The 22,450-nt window shown below is 40.5% G+C and overlaps 2 protein-coding genes across 5 annotated transcripts in view; both read left to right on the forward strand.

The window, feature by feature from the left end:
* The window catches only part of dlgap4b (discs, large (Drosophila) homolog-associated protein 4b), a 30,509-nt gene extending 19,878 nt beyond the window's left edge, over nt 1-10,631 (forward strand). For all 3 annotated transcript variants that reach the window (XM_047051545.1, XM_047051542.1, XM_047051544.1), the window contains 3 exons: nt 421-512; nt 9,085-9,261; nt 10,027-10,631. In XM_047051545.1, coding sequence (XP_046907501.1) covers nt 421-512; nt 9,085-9,261; nt 10,027-10,269 — 512 coding nt within the window. In that variant the 3' untranslated portion in view covers nt 10,270-10,631. The remainder of the gene's footprint in view (nt 1-420; nt 513-9,084; nt 9,262-10,026) is intronic.
* A 4,531-nt stretch (nt 10,632-15,162) lies between these two features.
* LOC124488971 (homeobox protein SIX5) lies at nt 15,163-21,838 on the forward strand. 2 transcript variants are annotated; one of them, XM_047051549.1, is made up of 3 exons: nt 15,163-15,464; nt 16,970-17,223; nt 18,331-21,838. In XM_047051549.1, exons 1-3 carry the CDS (start codon nt 15,446-15,448, stop codon nt 19,708-19,710), a joined length of 1,653 nt encoding a protein of 550 aa, XP_046907505.1. In that variant the 5' UTR covers nt 15,163-15,445; the 3' UTR covers nt 19,711-21,838. The 2 variants fall into 2 exon arrangements, with proteins under 2 accessions (XP_046907505.1, XP_046907506.1); XM_047051550.1 differs by lacking the exon at nt 15,163-15,464 and adding an exon at nt 15,554-16,291.
* Nucleotides 21,839-22,450: the final 612 nt, after the last annotated feature.

Consider the following 22,450-nt stretch of genomic DNA (forward strand, 5'->3'; position numbering starts at 1 on the left):
GTTGGCCTTGGCTTTTTGGTCACTGGGATGATGGTGGAGGACTTGAGTAGTAGGTCAACAATATGGTCTGGACTAAAGTTTAAATAAAACACATCAACACCAACTGGCAGGTACATAAAATATCTTAATAATTATAGCTGTTTGCATATAGTACATGTGCAGAATATTGTATGTAAAAAGTGTGTTACAGTACATTTTAGGGTATCTGTACATTACTTGACATTAGTATTTGTGCCTACTTGACATGTTTACATGTAGTCAACTACACCTTTTACATAATTACATCAGCTTGCTGTTTGTAGGAGAGTTGGTGTATGCAGTTTACTGAATAGTGTTTCCTGGTGTTGAAGTGTCTTAAAGCATGTGTGTCTGTGTTTCAGTTTTGCTGGCGTCTTTTCATGTGTGTTTTGTAAATTGCAGTGTTGGGAAAGGTCCGCAGTGCTGTAGGCAGCGCTCAGCTCCTCATGTCCCAGAAGTTCCAACAGTTCAGAGGACTGTGTGAGCAAAACTTGGTAAGGACCAGCTACCTCATCCCAGCACATTCATCATCACATCAGAAGATACATCACATGAACATTCCTTCACAATCAAACCAAACCATTTCCAACAAATCTATGCATAGAATCTGATCAAACTTGACAGCTGATACACACACAAATTATGTTTGTAGTAACTACTGTTAGATGTGTATTTCAAGGTTCATGGCGATACTGATATATGAAGACATTTGTCAATAGCCAATATTCAAGATGTTTACATGTTGAGTAATTTAACTACATGTTTACGTCAAATTGCTTTTAAAACAAGTCATCTTATTAGTTTATTATTATTATTATAAGTAGATGTTCTACTGGTGTAGAATATAATCAAAATGTTGCTTTTCATAAACAGCAATAATACTCATTTATTATATACTTCCAGATTAACCACTTTCTAGATTACTAGAAAAGTAGTTAATTTCTTTGCCAAACCTTTGTTAAAAGATTGACAGTGTCAACCTTCCTGATTGAAACAGGAAGTTGGTTTAATTTGCAGTAGTCGTGCAATAGTCCTTTACATTAGATGTACCTGGCATTACCTGGCTTCCACCCACAAAAATCCAATCGACCAATTACAGATTTTGTCTAATACAGTGAAATTGACTTTAGTCCATTACTCTTGTTTAAATCAAAACATAAATCGCACTGGGGTGCAATCATTGTTTGAAATAAGTTGTGAAGACGTTAAATATAAGATTTTTAGGATATCAGGACCAAAATAGAATACGATGTCAGTCTGATGTTGTGTGCATGTTGATTAAGTGTAGTGTGAAATGTGAAGTGGTGGCTCTGTGTCAGAATTGTCTAAATACTATACTTTTTACACCATTCAGAGATAGAGGAACACCCGTGGGAACTCAAAAATAACAACAGCTAGTGTAAAGAAAAGAAGTTGGATGAATACTAAACGCAGCCCTTGTATTATATTACGGTGTAATATTTAATATATGGTCCTGACAGCTTTCTTTCCAGTCTAAGCACAGGGCACGGGTAATACACACTGTGTAAAAAGGGGCCTACCTTCAAGACTGCAAAATAAAAAATAATTTAATTCAACATTGCAATATGTAGAAACAATGGATATTAGAATGTTAAATTTCTAACACACTACTGTGGTTAGATCTTGGTTAAATCAATTGAGAATCATAGATTACATACATGGAAAACCAGTATAGTTAGGTCCATACATTTTTGGACAGTGACACCATTTTCATTATTTTGGCTCTGTACGCCACCGCAATGGATTTGAAATGAAATAACCGAGATGCAATTAAGCTGCAGACTTTCATCTTTAATTCAAGGGGTTGAACAAAAATATTGTTATGTATAATAGCCAAACATGTATCGTGAATTGTAGATTTACATGACAACACAGGTTATTTATTTGAATGAAACACAGTCAGGAAAATGAAATAACGTCGGCCCCATTGCCAATAAACTAAATCATCACACGTTCTACCTAAGCTAGAAACTGCTAATAACTGTTATAACTGTTAGCGACAAAATCATGTTTACAGCTTGCGGTTGTGATGAGCATACGGTCGGAACAGCACCTCTTTCCAGCAACAGCTTCTTGGCAAACCTGCTTTAAATTGTCAGAGGTTTTCAAAACTGTCTTTCGTGAAAAGGTTTGAGCAAATGAATAATTGAGTGCTCTTCAGGGATTTCACAGGGATCTTCTCATAGACAAACATCAGCCATGCCCGTCGAGTGTTTGGTTCTTTGGGAAGACTATGAAAAGTGTCAGCATTCCCTGTACGGCCTGGAACACTGCATTAACAACCGTGGTCCATTTTCAATATAGTTGAAAAACTTCCAAACCTTCTTCTTTGTAATTCCTGTGGAAGTACACAAAGCAGCCAGAGCTATACTAGTGTCTGAGATCTACGCAAACCCTGAGATTGGGGTGTGACAAAGGTACAGACCAGAGCCAAATAGGGTGGAGCTTTTGAAACCGATTGTTTTACAGCAGCAGTTTCAAATTGTGAGATTTGCATAGGAAAGAGGTGTCAAGGTTCACTGTATATCCATTTTACCCACTGAACTGTTGTTATTCAACTATGACAAGGTCAACTCGGTTTTGCAGTCAATAACCCATTAAAGTTTAGTCTTCAGCAAGTGAAATTCATGCTCAATCAGGTTGAGATCAGGTGAACCTTCTGTATTTGCTATCATGAAGTCTTCTCTTTATGGTAGACTTGGATAATGTTATGTCTACCTCCTGGAGAGTGTTGTTCACTCGGCTGGATGTTGTAAAGGGGTTTCTCTTCACAATGAAAAGGATGCTCCCAGTGGTGCACAGGAAATTAATTAATTAATTCTCAATGCAGATACCACAACCTGGAATCAACTCCAGACGTTTTACACACTTAAAGATCCTGTAAAGTGGAATTAAAAACGTTAATTAACAAGTAACAAGTTCACCACACCACAGAATAATGTGTTTTTAACTACACATCCAAATTCGAATGAAAAAAAAAACACGGACAAGTATGTTAAATTAGGCTTTGAAATCGTAAGAAAATCAGCAGTCTTCTCTGTTCGAGACTGGGGGGGGGGGCGTGTCGCCTGAAGGAGCTGAAGCTCGGCCCCCTCGCCTCTAGGCGCCGCCTCTCTCAAGTAAGCTACCAACGACCCAGATAATGGATGCTACGTCAAGCCGAACAAAACAGTATAGAATTATAATGTATTTGTTCAATGAGTGAAACATACAGATGCATATAAATGAAATGTTCCCCTGAGCTGTAACCAGTGTTGGGGTAGTTATTCAGAAAAAGTAACTAGTTACAACTGAAAATTGTACTAGATTACTTTACTAGTTACTGCATTTGAAAAGTAACTTCACTACTAGTTACTTTACTTTCAAATTTTTTAAGCAAATGTCCAAATGTACCGCAAAGATACATGGATAAACATCATGGACCTTTCATTACTTTATTTTTCAATTTTCAATAAAGGGCATCTCTTAGCCTTTCCACATAGTGTATTGTAATTCTAAACGTATAAAGCAAAATGGCATATATAACTCAGCAATTCACCATTAAGCCTGTCCACACTATCTGACCAAAGAAATATGTCTCACCCTAAAATCTTATTGAGTTGACAGCAGTTGAAAGACACCTCTCGCCTGGACATAGAGCACATTTTACTGTAATATTTTTGACCAGCAACTCCCTTAAATCACTTAAATCGGTCTCTGTGGCAACGGTGCCCAGACAAGCAAGCATGCAAGCGCCACTACTGAGGGTTTAGGTTGGTTGAGGGGCAGTTCTATGGGCGCATGTGAAGCCCTCTGTGACATGCTTGCGTGTAAAAAGGGCTATACAAATTAATTTGATTTGACTAAAAGAGAACTTTTCGGACCAACAAAAATGGCTTGGGTAACGCAGGAAAGCGCGTTCCTGAGGTCTAGTAAAGTAGTGTAGTTACCAATATTTTTAGTGTAATGCGTTACCAGAGCCTGTTTAAGGAGAGCTTGCCCACTCCCTATTAAGCCCCATTGTACCGAATTTTGTTGCAGTTCCACCAGAGTTCCACCGGGAGTGATCGCGGTCAAGTGCAAAATGAATGGGAGTCTATAGAGCTAAACGGCTAAATTTGTCTCTTTCGCCTGATTGTCGTTGATAAATCTCAGATTTGATTATAGTTTTTACATGTTCAACATGGATTACAGGTCAAAAGTTGAATGAACGAGTACTTAGGTCCTTTCGATTTCTTACGGGGTAAGTCGTTGTTGCCCATAACACACTAGCATTCTGCTAACGAATGTTGATTGGTTAGTGAAGGACTGACTACGACCAGAGATCCCGCTTGATGGCATCCAAAGCAGAACCAGAATGTCAGAGCATTAGCAACATTAGCAACAACATTAGCAAGCCAAAACTCTTTCTAGCATGTGTATTGACAGGGAGAGCCTAACCTGTCAGCTGTGTTGTCGATGCCTCGAGAGTAAAGTGGAAGTAACCAGAGCTTCCTGTCAAGCAGTAGCTCTGGTCGTACGATGTGTATGACGTCAATGCCATTTTCAAAGGCTTTTTAGAACAGAAAGGCGACTTTAAAAAAATATGACACCCGGTGGTGTGTTTTTTTTGCCTCCCCTTTCGATTTCAGAATTCAAATTACTAGACAAAAAATGATATCCTGAGAAAAGTGGATTTTGAGGGGTATAGCTCCATAGACCTCCATTCATTCTGCTCTCGACCGTTAGCGCCCTCATATGGAACTTGAGTGGAACTGCAACCAGTTCAGAACCCGGAAGTTTCCCGAGAGTGGGAGTTCTCTCTTTATTAGACATTCTCTGGCGTTACTTTACTTCTTTTCCAGTTAATAGTAATATCGTTACTGTAATTCGTTACTTTGTAAATCGTTACCCCCAACACTGGCGGTAACACAGGAGTAACATTTACACCAGAGACAGCATAAACAGTAAGCTCTCCAACTAGGTACTTCTAGCACATTAGCTACCATTTCACCAAAATACCATAATTCTACACCGAGTAGCCTAATATCAAGTTAGCAGTTTGCACTAACTCATAGCAGAGATACCTCTGGAAAAGTTATCTAGTATAATTATAACAAGCACACAGAGCTGAGTGATGAACTGCTGGCGGCGGTGGATGGTCCAGGTGCGACCGGAGGATGAACGGCCGGGGGGGGGGGGGGGGGGGGGGGGGGGGGCGATGCTCCTTATGATCATCAAATGATGATCATAAGTCCTTGAAAGAAATCGATGCCATTCAATATACGAATGATTGGAGTGGATAAGCGTCTTCAGACGGGTACGTTGTTAATGACACATTATGATCACTTCTAGTAAACTTGTTATATTAGCCAGTTTTCCAGAAATACATTTCAAGCTAATTTATGTTTTGGGGGGCATATTTTCAGTTTGCAGATGGTACTGCTTGAATCACGATACAGCTAAGATACTGCCAGTGACAACATTATTAGAATCCTATTGTTTCAAAGGGGGTTCTGAAGTAATGAAATGCAGTATTAGGAGGGGCGCCGGCAGGAATTTTGGGCCCCATGAAAAAAGAAAAAAAGAAAAGTATCATTGGGGTGTGCTTGCCTTTCGGCGAGCACAAACCATTGTTATCTCACATATATATTATTTTTATTATTGTTTATTTTCGCGCCCCTAAGGCTCAGTCAATATTTGGACTACATAGACAACGTCGATGTCAAAAGGTTCGTCTTGGTCGCGATTGCGTTGGTTCTATTGGGATTTATGTTCCGTTGCACGGTTTTGGTTTTAATTAAGTTTTTGTGGCAAAAGTGAAGCTAACGGTGGCTAACTTGCTAGCCACAGTCACTGACGCTACTGACGTCACTAACGTCACGAAATATCGCGTGACTACCTCTAGCAGAACATTAGTTTAGCAGCTCGTTAACTTCTGGGAGATAGCTAGTAGTGATGGGAAGTTCGGTTCTTTTTACTGATTCGGTTCTTTGAATCTCGTTCAGTAAAATGAACAAATCTTTTTTCGAGTCATTTGTTCATTTCAGGGGGGGGGGGGGGGGGGGTTGGGGGCTATACGTCCACTGCAAAGGACGTATAGCCCCTATACGTCCACTGTAGGTTAGTGCATGACATGTGCACCAGCAAATACTATTTCAAAATAAATTCCTGCATTAAAATAATGTATCATGAGTTTGTATGATTTGGTCATGTATTATCACACTAGCATTTAATTATCACGTCAAACAATTACACTGCACTAAACTGTAAGTGTAAATGTAAAGTGAAAATAACAAAACCAGTCAGTATGATGACTTGAGCGAATATCATTCATTCACGTCTTACTAAAACAGCGGCCACGCGAAAGGGAATAAGGAAACTGTTTCCTCTACTAAAAAATACAATGCGGGTCACGTGAAAAAAGGATCCAAAGACTCGTATAAAGACCGAGTCGGGGAAGGAACGAATCATTCGTTTCCTCTAGCTACAGAGCCTATGCAGGTCACGTGAAAAATGATCCAAAGACTCGTAGAAAGACCGAGTCGGGAAAGGAACGAATCGTTCGTTTCCTCTTGCTACAGCCTATACAGGTCACGTGAAAAATGATCCAAAGACTCGTAGAAAGACCGAGTCGGGAAAGGAACGAATCGTTCGTTTCCTCTAGCTACAGAGCCTATGCAGGTCACGTGAAAAATGATCCAAAGACTCGTAGAAAGACCGAGTCGGGAAATGAACGAATCACTCGTTGAGAGGACTCGTTACTCCCGAGTCCTTATAAGGATTCGTTCAAAATGAACGAATCGTTCACGAACGACACATCACTAATAGCTAGGCTAACTGCTTTACTGCAAGGGAGGAGCAGAAACGCCACAAGCAAATAGGCCAGGGTGAAAACTATTTAGTCATTTTACTTTGAGATACTTTTACTTTGTGATATGAAACACAATTGTGAAGTGTAATGTACAATATAAGCTGATATAAGGAAGTAGTTACGTCTACTTTCGGAAACAGTAGTCTACTATTTCACTGAAGCATTAGCATCATGACATTAGCCTCTGTTGCCCGGGCAACACATACTACAGCGGTCTATGATGCATCTGTTTTCAATTGTTAAAATAAACATTCTTCTCCAATACATTTTCGTTGTAGGATTTATTATGACATTATATTACAAGTAAACGATTTTTGGGTGAAATTATCATTACCTGTGGTTTCAAACTAGTGTAGCTCACTGCAACACTGTACAGTAGCCTAGTAGGCTACTAACAGACCAGCGCTAGCGGCTAGGTAAAGACTACTAACAGAACAGTGCTAGCGGCTAGGTAGCCTAGTAGTAGGCTACTGTAGCTAACAATAACATCTCCACAGCTGTTTACAGTACTGTAGGAAGTCAAACGGCGGCACATGTTTTTGGTGAAACTATCTGACTAGTGACTACTAACCTGAACTCCATTGCCACAGCCTAAACTTTGTCAATCTGTTCATGAAAATAATTCATTTCAGCCTAGACCGTACAATGGAAGTAACGTTAAATCGAATTCAACCAACGCAATCGCTACCAAGACAGTCTAGTAGTAGTTGTAGCCTACAATCTACCGGGGCAGCTTCTCCACACAGCAGGGCTATATATCGCATTTTGCCTTGTTACTGACAATGATCGCTACCACTGACATTCTTATGAATGAGTGATTTTCCCCTAAATAAAGGTCAAGCTCATTTACGTTTTTTGGGGCATATTTTCAGTTAGCAGATGATACTATTTGAATCGCGATTCCATCTGAGATAGCTAGCTACTGCTGGTAACGTTGTTGTTAAAATACATTTCAAAGGGGGTTCTTTATTAATGAATGAATGTAATATGAGTAGGCTAAATGCCTGAAAATATCACGAGAAGGGAAAAACTTACAATGACGTTTAAATCATAGAGATTAGGTCAATTTTTACACCGGTCTGCCAAATGTATTCGTTTTGATTCAACTATGAGGTTGCTAATCACCATTCCCTCTTGCAGGGGAAATGAGAAGACAACTATTTCATCCTACTCTTCACTCTTAGTATTTTGAGTTGTAAATGAGCAGAAAAAAATATGCTTTTAAATCTATGTAATCTTTATAAATAATAAGTAGGCTATGCATTTTAATATAAAATATACAGAAATGTAATTTAAATACGGACCCCTGCAACCAACACAAGTAAGCAAGCACACACTACAATTTCCCCAGAAATTGTACCATCTCTAGTTTCTATTATTTTTTCCAATTTTTGAGGCCCCTGTCCGTCAGGGGCCCTTTCCCTGCTATACGGCACCCCTGAATATGAGTAAATGCAAAAAAAAGCGTGAGAGGAAGTTTAATTCATTATATAGGTTAGGACCATTTTTACAATTGGCCAATTTCTTCATTTTGATGCATCTGTTTCAAATATGTGAGGCTGCCACATAGCCTGTCACCATTCCCTCTTGCACCAAGGCAAAATGAGAGGAGAACCTTGTTTCATTCCAAGTGTAAATGAGCAGCAACAATATATGCTTTTATGCTCATAATTAATAATAAGTATGCATACTTATTAAATATATACAGAAATATTAGTTGTAAAAAATGAAAAAAATCTGACCTATCTGCAGCGGACGCAAACACACCTCACAATTTTCCCAGAAACTGTACCCTCTCTAATTGATGAAGAAATAACAAAGAATAGTTCACACCTGTCCATGTAACAGCTTTTGAGTCAATTGTCCAATTATTTTCCCTTGAAAAAGGGGGCTACAAATTACAGAGCTGTAATTCCTAAACCCCCCTCCAATTTGGATGTGAATACCCTCAAATTGAAACTCTGCGCTCTAAGCCTATATTCATTATTTAACTGTAACTTAAATATATTTTGACAAAAAACTTGTATCAGTGTCCAAATATTTATGGACTTAACTGTACCATACCCTCACCGCTGAAAACACTACCTGATTTCAGTGTAACGTTTTGGCTGCAAACTATGATCTTTGATCTTGAGAGTTTGAATGAGCATTATAAAAACCTGGTTTTGCTCCCCCATCTCTCTCTCTCTCTCCCTCTCAACCTCCCCCTGCAGAATGTGAATGCCAACCCTCGGGCCACAGCTCAGGACCTGGCTGGTTTCTGGGACCTGCTGCAGCTCTCTATCGAGGACATCAGCCTCAAATTTGACGAGTTGTACCACCTCAAGTCCAATGACTGGCAGCCTGCGCCTACCTCCTCGGCCGCTGCCCACTCGCCCCCAGAGCGGAAGGTACTGCCCACCTCTGCTGCCCAGTGCCCTGGCTGGGGTAGGAAAGCCGTCGAAACCGGCCTCTCTCCCCCCCACCAATTCCCTCTTTTTCATACCTCCCCCCTGCCCAACTCACCACCTCGCTGTGTGGTGAGCCCTTTAGGGCTTTGTACCTCAACGTAAAGGGGGCGTCTGGACAGAACCAGTTCCTTCTTACGCATGCATGGAAGTTTGTGTGGTGTCTTTTTTGGGGTTAGAAACCCCACTTTGGACATGCATGCAGTGGTACAAGATGTTGGTTTGCAGTGGAGAATGGCAAAGATGTATAGCCTCATGGAATGGAATATTCGCTAGCTTTCTGTGTTGGTTGGGAGATTGTCTTGTCTATTGGCATTCTCAGTTTTATTTGAACATCTGCTCTAACATGTTGTCATTTACTGTATGTCCTTCAAAAAATTGTTAATATAATAACCATGTTTAGTCTAAATGATTTGTTCTGCGTACTTTAAATGTGTGTCTTTTGTATGTATGAATGTATGTATCTATATGTTTGTTTGTATCTATGTTGTCTGCCATGTTTTTCACACTTTAAGCCAACTTAGTAAAAGGCTTAGCACCAATCATCACCATTGTCCTGCATCTTCCAATTTTATTAACAAAAGCTTCTTATTACTACACTCCCTTGCATCCTCTCACTTTATCATCTCTTTCCCCTCTCTACCCCTTTTCTCCTTCTCACCCTCTACCACCCCCTTGTGGTCTGGCTGTTCTGCTGCAACCTTGCAGGACGACCAAAAGCAGGTTCCTCCAGTGCCAAAGAAGCCTGGTAAAGGGAGGCCAGTGCTGGGCCGTGAAAAGAGCGCCGACTCTGTCTCCACCTCCTCGTCGGCCTCAGCCGAGAAGCAGCGACAGGATGCTCGCAAGCGGCTGCTGGCCGCCAAGAGAGCCGCCTCTGTCCGTCAGAACTCCGCCACAGAGAGTGCAGACAGCATCGAGATCTACGTCCCTGAGGCCCAGACGCGCCTCTAAGAGGAGACCGAGTGACCGAGCGAGAACTATCTTCATGATGGACGTAGGAAAAATGGAAAGAGTGGGGATTCTCATCTCAGTGGAAGCAATAGATGGTTACAAGGAGGCAGAGAAAGTTGAGAAGGAGACCACCAGGAAGGTTTCTCAGAACATGGGTGGCGAAGGGTGTCATGGTTACACATGCAGGTATAGGCTGTCCTGGTGGGAATATTGATAGTAAAATAAAGTGAGAGAAAATTAAAAGTACTTTGGGGGTGTAGATGAATATGCGTGAAAACTCTTCAGGCGGCCATTGAAAACCACAGATAATGAACTTGGTTATAAATTGTTACTATTCTTGATTATTAAAATTATGAAATTACTATTGAGAACAATATTGTTATCATTATCTGCTAAAGAATATATATAAAGACTGTTTTAGATATTCCTGTATCATGGCTATAAGAGATCTTCTAATAAGCAGACCGAGTTTAAAAGCGTTCATGCTTAACCTTCTTCCTGATAGACTAGTTTGCACAACGCCACTTTGGGGCCATCGCAAAGTTTTACACATTTACTCAGAGAAGCACTTGCACATATACACACATACACACACAATACAAACTACATATGCTCAGCTATTAATGTCTTCCCAATCCTTTATGTTTGTTTACTCAAATTATTTTCTTTCTTTTTTTACATTGTATGATGTAAAAATGCTGAAATGCTTGCACCCAGAAGCAGGTTTTTTTTTTAATGTATTTCTTAAGTGAGAGTGAGTTGTGAGCATTTAGACAAGAAATATTGTTTTCATATAGTTAATTTTATTTCAGAAAGTCTACCAATTCAGTAGTCCTTTAACAAACAACACCATGTCATTGATCATCTGTCCATGGCCAAATTGAGGTAACCTAAAACATATATATCTTTACCCTTTATATAGAGTACAAAAGACCGACTGACGGATGGGCAATGAGCATAAATCCTACACTCTTTTACTAACCTTAATTACTTTGTTAGTTAATTTAATAATTGCACACAAAAAAACTACTTTTGAGCAGCATTTCCCCCATCATTTCAGATCAGAACACATATTTGTAATAGAGTTAAGTCAGTTGGGATATGCACAGTACAATTGAACACAATGATTCTTCATAACAAACCAGTTTATTTCAGACAATCTCCTTACGTTAAAACAGTATCACAGCAATATTCTAAGTGCATGTCAGGGCTTAAGAAGTTCTGCCTACAATCAAAACTGGTGTGGTATGGCCAATTTAAGGAGAGGTGAGGGAACGGCTTAATTCAAAGTAAAACACAATACTTCACTAAGCTTGTGTGTGTGACAATTGCAACTTTATCAGTTATATCAACTAAAATCATGCACGCTGTGTCACATTTCTCTGCTTTGGTTTGCCCACCAGAGGATTGTTTTTGTAACTAAAGACCCTCAGTTAGAAAAACATTGCTCCGCATAATTCACAGTTAAATTCATAAGAAGTCATTTAAAAACAATAGGTCTATACTGCATTACACCACTTTTCATTATTTTGAGACAATTAGTTGTTGGTTGGAACAGCACAACAACACAATGCCATCACCGTTTCCAGAGCATACCATTCCAGAACTGGTGCACATGAGTTTAATGAGCAGAAAATCAGGCTGCTTGGAACAGAATTATCTCAGATACACAAAAACATGTATCTTCATTCAGCACTAGTGGGTGCTCATGTACAATTAGTATCGGTAAATTCAATGTTATTTGAGAGGGAAAATTTAAGTGAAAAGTGTCTTTGTTGTGTTTCATATACATTATTGATATCACAGATGGAAATGTTCCTGCAAAACCAATTGATTCCACATTGTGAATCAAATTTTATAAATTGTTTGTTTACATACTATGTTTCTGACTCCTCCAATATTGCTGTCTTTAAAAAAACAAAGCACCTTAGGGGCTCAAATTTACAAAAACGAAATAGCTGAGTAATTGAAATAATTCTTGAAATAGTAGTCGCAATAATTTATTTGTTACATGACATTAATTTATACTCTGGGGAAATCCCTTTTGTTTAGTAATTACCTTGAAGCAGAGAAAACAGTGTCAACAGTTTTCACACAAAAAATTGATCAGAATATGTATCCTTCTGATTTCAAATTTGAACAGAACCAATAAGAGCAAAGGTTCTTTAAGTTTATTTCAGGCAACTCATGTTGCAACAGTATCACAACAATATTATAAGAGCATGTCAGGGCTAAGGAAGTTCTTCCTACAATCCATACAATTTCCATACAATTTCAGAGATCAGTTAGGGCATCTATATAACCACTGTATTCTAAGTATTGCTTTGCTTGACTTGAATTGCTTGAAACTGACTGACTTTGCTCCTGCAAATAAGACCCTTTGTTATTATAGTGCACCTTTAATTTACACCCAACACTTTCCTTTGTAATAGAGAGGTTTGGCCCAGTGGGCCTATAGGTCACCATTCTCTCCTTGCACGCGATAGCCGTCTCTTGATTGCTGTCTATTGTCTGCTGTCGTGTGTTTGCCTGCAAGAGAATGGTCCTTGCTGTTGCTGCTAATGGTGGGGTTGTTTCTTGCCCCTCTTTCTAAATCTTCGTCTTCCATCCACCATTTGAGACTGGCGTGGCTGTTGTAGGATTGCAGCTTCATGTTGATGTGATTCCTTACCAGTAACCAAGATACTTGACATGGTGAACATTAAAGCAGTGGAGAAAGTGGTAAACACAGTCCTGATATTGCACATCTCTTGTACCCTGGGTTAATTTGGCTGCCACTGGAACTTAAATTTAAGTCCTTGATTATTTAGAAACTCAGATCAATCAAAACAAATTAGTCCTTAACCTTGGTTTGAACCATGTGATTGGCTTGGAAGCTAACTAGAAGGACATGTAAGTGGTGTGGAGTTTCATGGCTGACTCCTTTAAAGCCTTAGCATCCAAGTCTTACCTGGTTTAGTGTCGCAGTTTAACTATCAGTAGTATCAGTTTCTGTTGCAATAATTTAAAAAAGGTTGTCAGTTTTCTGTATTGAATTCTAATTTAGTCTCAATATACATTATGCTTTGTGAGGTGTAAAGGTATGTTAGAGTCAAAATATGTCCCATAACTCTCCATATTGTAAGTCTCATATGCAGAAACATTCACGAGTCTTACTACTCTTTTGATGTGTAACAAACTGCTTTAATTTGTAGCAGAACAGATTTAACTCCAAGGTTCTGCCGATTCATTATGTGATAACGATTAGGTTTTATGTGGCTAACCATCAGCCATATAGGTATTTAGTGTTTCTTGCATTCTACCTATTCTATTTTATCTAAATTATCGAGGCAAACAATATTAGTTCTTACTTGTACTTGATATGGAGTTTTTGAAAGTAAATCAATTACAAGAGACTTTGTATTGATCTATTGTACATCAAACTGGCGGCTAGCCCAAGTCAAGTGACTTGTTGGGTTGTCTAATACGTATTGTACCCGAAGAAAAATCTGTTAATTGGTTCAATTCATCTGAGTACCTGGTCCATTGGCTTGATTAGTCAAAAGATGTCTCTTTTCACTGTATTGTCTGCCTTTCTCTATAATGTCAATGATGTTTTGGAAATGGTGCAGGAGCACCAATGTTCTTACCACATGATATAAAATGTAGCAAAAATGACTATAATAATGAATATTTTATGAAACAAGCACATATTTTACTGATGATTAATTGATTTATCTGCAATTGATAATGTTGTAAAAATAATCAATTAACTGTGTGTTTGGGTTTTCAGTTAAGTATAGAATATTGAGATAGATATGAATGAATGGATGTTTTGTTCCTAAAATGATGATGGTTCCAGTCAATATCTGCTCTGGTTACATTAAACTCATATCATGCAATACAAAAGTTTAGTAAACTGGTATGTTATTAGGATTAACATGAACATTTTGCAAAAATGTAGCCTAATTCCCTACATTCTCATCATAATAATCTGCTTTAAATAGAACAAAATGCAAATGAAGAGAATTAATCTTTTACAATACTGTAGATTTATTTATACAATTTCTGAGAGCTTGTTTGTTCAAATATGTACATCATGTATGATCTAGAGAAGTATCATTCAATAAAATGCACATAATACTTTCTCAAGATGTTTATCATGGTCATTGCTTAAAATTATTGCCTGGATTGGTGCTAAATTATTGTTAGGTTTGTTATTTAGTTTTTGCTCTGCCCCCTGCCTCTAAAAAACATTTTGATAAGCACATTTTACTCTCAGGGATTTTCCATGACATGTGATGATGGTAGATTGTTTGGCTGCAAGCCATTTTCTTACAGTAGCCATGATTTATGCTGCATTTACAATGTATTCTGGGCATACCGTCTCATGCATTGAGACCCGAACAAGCTGTCTCCCCCACAGGCACTTCTTTTTAAGGAGTAAATTCTTGCATAGGAAAGAGAATGTATATATCAGAAGAATGAGCAACCGTGCGAAAACACATTGGGGCTCCCCTATTTTTTTTGAGCATTTACCATTTACCGTAACATTTAATTAAGTAATCCACCACAATCGTTTTCTGATGGTTCGTATTCTATGCCATTTATGTAACAACACAGTCTCCGTTACATAAACGCATTTACCGACTAGACCACGAAGATTAAATTACACAATTTACATGGTCAACCTTAAACGTTGTCAAAACAAAAGCGCGGATGTCTAAACCTGGAATTTCTGCAATGTCGGAAAACTAACATTCTTCAGTCAAGAGTTGCAGTGAATTTTGAATGAAATGCTTCTCCTGTCAGTCAACCAGCAATGATGACACAACCCCATCTACTGGGAATAAAACGCCGTCATTGGCTAGCAAGTGAACCGGAGGCGGGATCAATCCAGTTTCGACTGTCAGATTGGCAAAGAGTTTGTGTTGCTGCGTGCAGGTAAAGAGCCGAGCGACACACAAATAATTTTATGTGACCACAAAGGGAACGCGATGGGAAGAAATTGCTCCACCAAACAACATCACATGTATGCTACAAGAAAGAGGAACTGAAGTAGTGGAAATATAACTCGTGTGTAATATCTAGATAATCTGGAAATTAAATCCCGTTGTGTCAACGTTTGGCCCAGGGGGCACACATTGTACAAGGAACTTCGACAGCTGCGTGTTTTCAACCAAGCCATCAACAAAGAATGAAACCTATCAAACGAGGTATATTTAAATTGAGCAATGTTTTAAATTATGAGGTTTATATTGGCTGTGCAATAGCCTGTCTCTGGGCTTAGTGTGTCTGACTGTTGTTTTTAAATGGAATGTGGTTTTTGTTGCGAGCAAATGCAGCGTGTGTTTGTCTTTGAATTTGGAGGGACAGCTAACCAGCTAGTTATCTTTGGAAGCATGGTGTCCATCTGGCGGAGCGACAGAGAACAGTCATGCATGTGGAAGGGCGTGCGTTCAGGGTTTCTTTGTATGCTTGCAAACACGATGTGAACTCAAGATTTTGCTTGCCCAACTTCAACAACCCAACTTGGTGTTATAATAGCGGCTATTTTTAAATTGCTAATCAATCAGAATGAATATACCGTGGGAAAAAACGAGGTTGTATACGGAAAACCAGAAGGCGAAACTGAAAAGAATGTTGAGTCGAAATTTGATTCGAATTTCGAGCCATTGTGTGTTGGCTAGCTAGCTAGCCTTGTTTTAAGTTTGATGTTGGTCAGTACTTTGTTCAGAGCCAGTTCGCTATAGCTACTTAGCACGTCGAGCCATCATGGTGATTTAGGGGTAACCACAGTATCCACAATATGATCGATCAGCTTTATCCAGAAAAGTACTTTTAGTTAGCTTAACTTGACGAGTGTCAACGCATGGCGATCTTTTATCCAAAGATTGTTTTTTTCGAAAACATAGGACTTTATTTTCTCTTTCTTGATCGCTCAAAACAAATCATTTTTTGTCAGTCTATCTAGCAATCCAACATAATTGCCACTGGAGAAATCAACTTGCCTCATATTTAAGATGTTCAATAGGTGTCAAATGTAGGTAATCTTTTCTCATTGACAAAAGAAATGCAGTTATATTTTCAATTGGCTTTGCATGTGTAACAGGAACTCTTATCCCAGCTAGTGTCAGGACAAACTGGTCACATGTGGAAGTATGTGCAGAGCATTACTTTCATAGCTAAACTTAATATCACAATTACCGTGGTAAAACATGATCACATTAATGATCCGACTAAGAACAAATTGTTTATACTTGTATTACCTTCATAATGTCTGAGCTAAACAATTGAAAACGGCCCCCTTGCATGGTCAAGACTCCTAAAAGGCCGACTGCAGGAGATGGGTGATTTGCACACAATCTCCTTTGTGTGACCAGGGGCTGCCCCAGGGGTCAGATTTCACCCAGGGGAAAAGACATTTGCTGCATTCTACAGCCTGGCCTGCACCCCCAGGAGTGCATGCTCCATTTTGAATTTACCGAAGTTCTAGACAAGAACATTTGGCACCTTTTGCTTCAATTTTAAACCAAACAAGATTTTCTTATTTTAATCTTAGTTGTACAGCATATGTCTTTGGATTGGCTGTTGCCTGGCTATTAGTTGGATGGTGTGATCTATGGTGGTCATTATATCAGGCAGTTGTATATTATCTACAGATGGACTTTCCAGAGAATCATTCAGCAGTTACTCACACTATCGTTGTCTCTCCCTTCAGCTCTAGAGGAAGAGCGTCTTCGGGAGCAGGAGTTATCCTGGACCATGTCGGACAGCGACCCCTTCGAGGACGATGGCTTTCCCCTTGACCTATCAGGAGCAAGGGGCTCGGCCAAGCGCCGTCGTCGCGGCAACCTGCCCAAGGAGGCAGTACAGGTGCTGCGCAGCTGGCTGTATGAGCACCGCTTCAACGCCTATCCCTCAGAGCAGGAGAAGGTCAGCCTGTCAGGCCAGACTAGCCTCTCTGTGCTCCAGGTGAGACAAGCACTCAGCCTCCCTCTTGAACCGTACTTCAGTATAGGAACCTGCACTCGTACTGCATCTGTCCATGGGTCTGGCCCAGAAGACCATTATTATATTTTGATGCTGGGCTTATGTGGTATATTATCTGGTAATTTGTTTTAAATCCTTGCATAGTACATGTTTTAGTCTAGTTCACCGAAGTGCATCAACAGGGCTAAATCAAAACAGAAGGTTTGCTAGTTACAGGGGAACTCTTTATGGGGACAGGCCTTATGAAAGCTGGCAGAACATGTGATCATAGCCAAAACATTTCCCCAGACTGGTCTACATTATTCCAGTGTATAGGATATACATTTTCATCGGCCTTAATGACTTCGATGATGATTTTTTTTTACCTGAATTGGCAGAAATATCTGATACTAGGAAGAAAATGTATTGAGATATGTCATAAGATTCCCATAAAATCTCAGCTTTAGGCTGTCCTGAGAGGAGCAAAACTGTGTTCAAATATCATGAACAGTACAGTTGAGCATGATATTTCCACAGCCATCCCTTTTCACAGCACGTTTAATCATTTTCTCTTGTCCCTTACACACACAGAGAATGGATGTGATTTCCCCTTGCAGGACAGGCAGAGATGTAGCCAGTGCAGTCGAATGCCTTTGCATGTGCTGGGTGGCTCAATATTTTTAGCTGAGACTTCAATATTTCCAGCTGTCTGAGGTTTCCCTTAGCTAGGTCTGTGTGGGAGGTTCCTCCACCAGAGGGAGGCCCAGTGGATCCAGAGATGATGGAGACCTGTGCGGGTGGAAGCTGATGAAAATGGTTTTAACCCGTAGTCATGTTATTGGCCCCGCTAATTAATTAATTATTAGTGTCTTGACATGGCTAAACCGAAAACTGATGAAATCTGATGTTGTTTACAGAACTCCTAATTTGCTCAGGCAGAGAAAATGGCTGTTCACTTGTGTTAATTCAAATTTAAGGATCCTACTTTCTTCCATAAAATTATTTATGCAAATTATTAATAATTTTGGGGGTTAAGCCTCATTAAATGTGGTGGATATGTTTACCAAAGCAGAAAGAAAAACAATCTTTAAACCTCCCTGTTTCCTTCAGATCTGTAACTGGTTTATAAATGCCCGGCGGCGCCTCCTTCCTGACCTTCTCCGTAAGGACGGCAAGGACCCCACCCAGTTTACCATCTCTAGACGAGCCTCCAGGGGTGAGGGGCGCCCCTCCACAGGAGGAGCCAGCGAAGCCAGTTTACCTGGAAGCCCATCGTCTGCCCCTCCACCGCCCCGCCCGTATGTCATCTGCCCTGGCCCAATGTTGGACTTGAGTCTGCTGGGCAGCACTGCCACAGCCATCCTAACAGGAGCAGGCTACCCTGGCCCTGAAGGGTCGGTCCAAGCGCTGATGCGGATGGATACGCAAGTCCTGCTGAATAATGAAGGTGAAGGGGTGACTGGAGCTAACCACCCGGGAGGGCTCTTTAATACCCCTCCCCCTACTCCTCCAGAACTCTTCCCTACGCACGACTTCAGTGACCTGAGGTTGCTGGTGGATGCTGCGCTGCAGAGGGCCGCAGAGCAGGAGAACGTGAAGAGGCTCCAGGAGAGCCAGAGCAGGGCTACAGAAGGAGCTTCGAGAGCCAGACAGGTCATGGAAGTGCAGAGAGTGGATGGCAGTGATATGGGACTAACACCCCCGCCAGAGGACACTAATAAAGGGACCAACTCTCCCAGAGAATCAAGTTCTTCAGAGAAGGCTTTTCTGGTGCCAGTTTCAGTTCCAGTGAAAGAGTCTCCAGCATCAGCCTTGGTTACACCACTACAATCACTGTCTCCAATCCCCTTCAGTGAAGTCTTATGGAGTCCAGTGAAAAAGGCTATTTCATGCATGAACCAAATGCAGCTGAACCCGGCCCAAATGCCAGCTGTATTGCCATTGTCAACTACAGCGTCTGTCTTGGGTCAGATCCAATCCCCTACCCCAACCATTGTCCATGCAACAACTTGTAGCTCCATGTTTCCAGTGTTAATCCCGGCTTCAAATGCATCCCTTGCCACAATGCCAACTACATGTTCTGTTTCAACCCTGGACCAAGATGCGTTACAAAGCATGGTGTCCACTGTTTCCACAAGCCCAGTCTCTGCTCCTACAGTGGCCCTGACCCAAACCCAAGCTCCAGTGCAAGTTTCCACCCGTACCCCAGCCGCAGTCCCCATCTTAAGTTCGGCCCATGATGCCTCGCCCAGGTTTCCAGCTCCAGCGTTTGCTCCTTTCCGGGGACTGGGCCCCCAGCTTCCTGCTGCCCTTCAGCCCCTGGCTCCCTTGCCAAGCAGCAGCGGCCAGAGGCCCCCTCCGGTCATCCCCAGTGTGTGGAGCGTGGTCCACAGTGATGTCCGACAGCCCACCCAAGCCGTCCAGATGCCAATCTCTACGGTGTGGGGGCCACAGCACACCATACGGGCTGTCAGCGAAACGGTCAACTGAGGCAGATTGACTACTATTGTCTACTGGCTAAACCTTGTGCCTACGTTCGGAATTCTGGCAAACGGTTCCTACATCAACAACTCCTGTATAAAACTGTTTTTTTTTTTTTGGAGGACTGGCTTTTTGGCCATATTTTATCAGGACTTTTCCAAGGAGGCTACTCCTGGGTAGAACATTAAAACATGATTTATCAAGTAGCGTTCCAGGATGTACGACACATGGTATATACAACATGTCTTTTGATGGTTTTTAAATTCCACTTTTCAAACACTTTCTTATGTACAGTTGGTCTGTCTAGAAGCCACCACCAGCAGAGGAAGCGTCTTCAGTAGCAGGATTAGACTTTGTTAAATAGAGTGGGGACAATTTACAAGACTGTCAACCATTTCCTTCAAGGCTATAAAGGTGGCCTGCAGCAACTTGTGAAAATTTTTTATTTGACACTCCAGCGCCATGCTCCTGTACAGTTGTGCACTTTAGATTTTCTTTTTTCGTTGGCCTGGCTTTAAATTGCAAACATTCCACAGCCACTCTTTTCCCCACACCATCTTCACATTGTGTGGCAGAGGCGTGCGTAAGGGAAATTGGCTGTACTGTAGTAAGCCTCACTGCACAGGTAAACTCCGGTGTCTGTGATCTCTCTCCATTTTTATGACTTTCCTCTGTTTGCCTTAAAGCTACTCTGATTCAGGAGCCTGCATGGACTCAGAATTTGATGGATTCAGATAAATACCACTTGTATATTTGACAACAATCTACCTTGGTGGTTTTGTTATCCATTCCCATTTCCAAAACAGTTTATTAGCAGGTAAGCAGTATTCTCTATGTATATATGAAAATGGAATGTTTTATATGTTACTCTGTGCTGTCTTAATGCATTGTGTATGATTTTCCAGGGTGTATTTAATGTGGATGTTAAATGTGGACTCTGTATTTGTGAGTGAGTGAGTGTGTGTGTGTGATAAAGTAAGAGGTCACGTTGGTGCTGTTGCAGAAGTCAGTTCAGTGGCAACGGGGGGGGAAAACACTTGGCTACGATCTGGGTATTTGCTGTGAAGTGACCACAGTGTCATTTCCTCTACGGATGCAACCCAATTACTAACATTTCAGTCCCCAACTTTCCCCGTTGTTAAAGATTGGAACCATATGATTTGTTCGTTTTGATTTAAACCGCAATGTCTTAACGGAAATGCCTATAGGTGTTGTTTTGGATATGTCGAGTGTCTTGACAAACTTTGTTCACACAGCCTATGTATTGAAGGAATGGAACCGTGAGAGCCCACTATATCTAAAGTAATTAGACCATTTCATTCAGAATCCCAACCATCCCTTTTAACAGTGTATATAAAAAGTATATTCAAGGTTACACACCACATAGCATGTCAATACTTCAGGTGCACACAAGTGGTTACGTTGATCTTCAGTTGGAGGCCCAGGTATGACATGATCTGTATACTGTATTGATGCTGTGATTCTTATGTTGTCGTTAAAGGCCAGTCAAAATAGCTTTAACTTGCAATGCTTATCTCGCCTGTATTGTTTACCAGTGCCATGCATGTTGTTGACAACCATGGCCCATTTTTATTCGTTTTTATAATCTAATGCTTGGTAAAACTAGAGAGAAAGGTGGAATCCTGTGTAATGTTTTGTCTAGCTAGACAACGAGCATCGAGCATGGATCACCTTGTCCTCAATGACTGAAGGCAGATACTCATTCATATTTGATTTTCATGTCTTGATATTGAGCAATCCTTTGTTCATAAGGAGGAAGCCTGGTCTCACAGGTACTCAGTATTAGACGTGCTTTATATACCTCAATGTTCACATGGTTAGGAAAGGACGGTTCAGGCTTGGGTCATACTGTACACGAAGCAGAGAATGTTTGTAAATGTTAGGTATATACTGTATAGAACACAAACAATCCAATCAACTGTTTTCAGTACCATGTACGCCACTGTGACTAGACTGGAAAGGTGAAATAATATTTAGAAAAGGCAGGTTTTTGAAACATATTTTAGATGCAGAATAAAACTCGGGGGCGTAGCAGGTTTTTGAAACATATTTTAGATGCAGAATAAAACTCGGGGGCGTAGATGTCAATGTGAAAACATGTAAATATCAAGGTCACGCTATTTTTGTTTTGTTGCATGATTTGTCTTGGAAAATGCAATATATAGCATCTCTGTAAGACCAAATGCATTCTAAAGTATTTGGACATTTGGTTGTATGAATCATGGCTGATGTGCTTTGGACAGTATAACTGGCTATTGTGCCTTAAACCGGGGATTAAGGGAGCATACCCCCTCTACATAGAATTTGATTAGTCTGTGCAATATATGCCTTAAACTTTAAATGTGTTTTGTACATGCATTTCAGAGAAATAAAAGTTACGTTTTTTCATAGTAAGGGTCTATCCACTTTTCTTTTATTGTACTGTAGACAGATGCAAAACTACATTAAGCTATACTGTCATGACTAGAACCCCCCCACCAGATGAATGGAACAAATTTAAGGCACTTCACAATATTGTGATGTGGCAGATAGCAATTCTCAAAGTATTTACTGGTCAGTGTCGCCTTGTTGTGTTATCAAACCCTTTTAGACACCTTGAAGTATTTGCAAAGACGGTAAAGCCTGGGTGCTGTTGCCATTATAGACGGTGTGAGTGGCCTTCAGTTTTACAGCTCTGGAAACGATTTGCACAAATCTTAACATTCAAGCTACAAGACATGTTAAGTCC

This window comes from Hypomesus transpacificus, unplaced genomic scaffold (genome assembly GCF_021917145.1).
Source record: "Hypomesus transpacificus isolate Combined female unplaced genomic scaffold, fHypTra1 scaffold_159, whole genome shotgun sequence".
In the NCBI taxonomy this organism is placed as follows: domain Eukaryota; kingdom Metazoa; phylum Chordata; class Actinopteri; order Osmeriformes; family Osmeridae; genus Hypomesus; species Hypomesus transpacificus.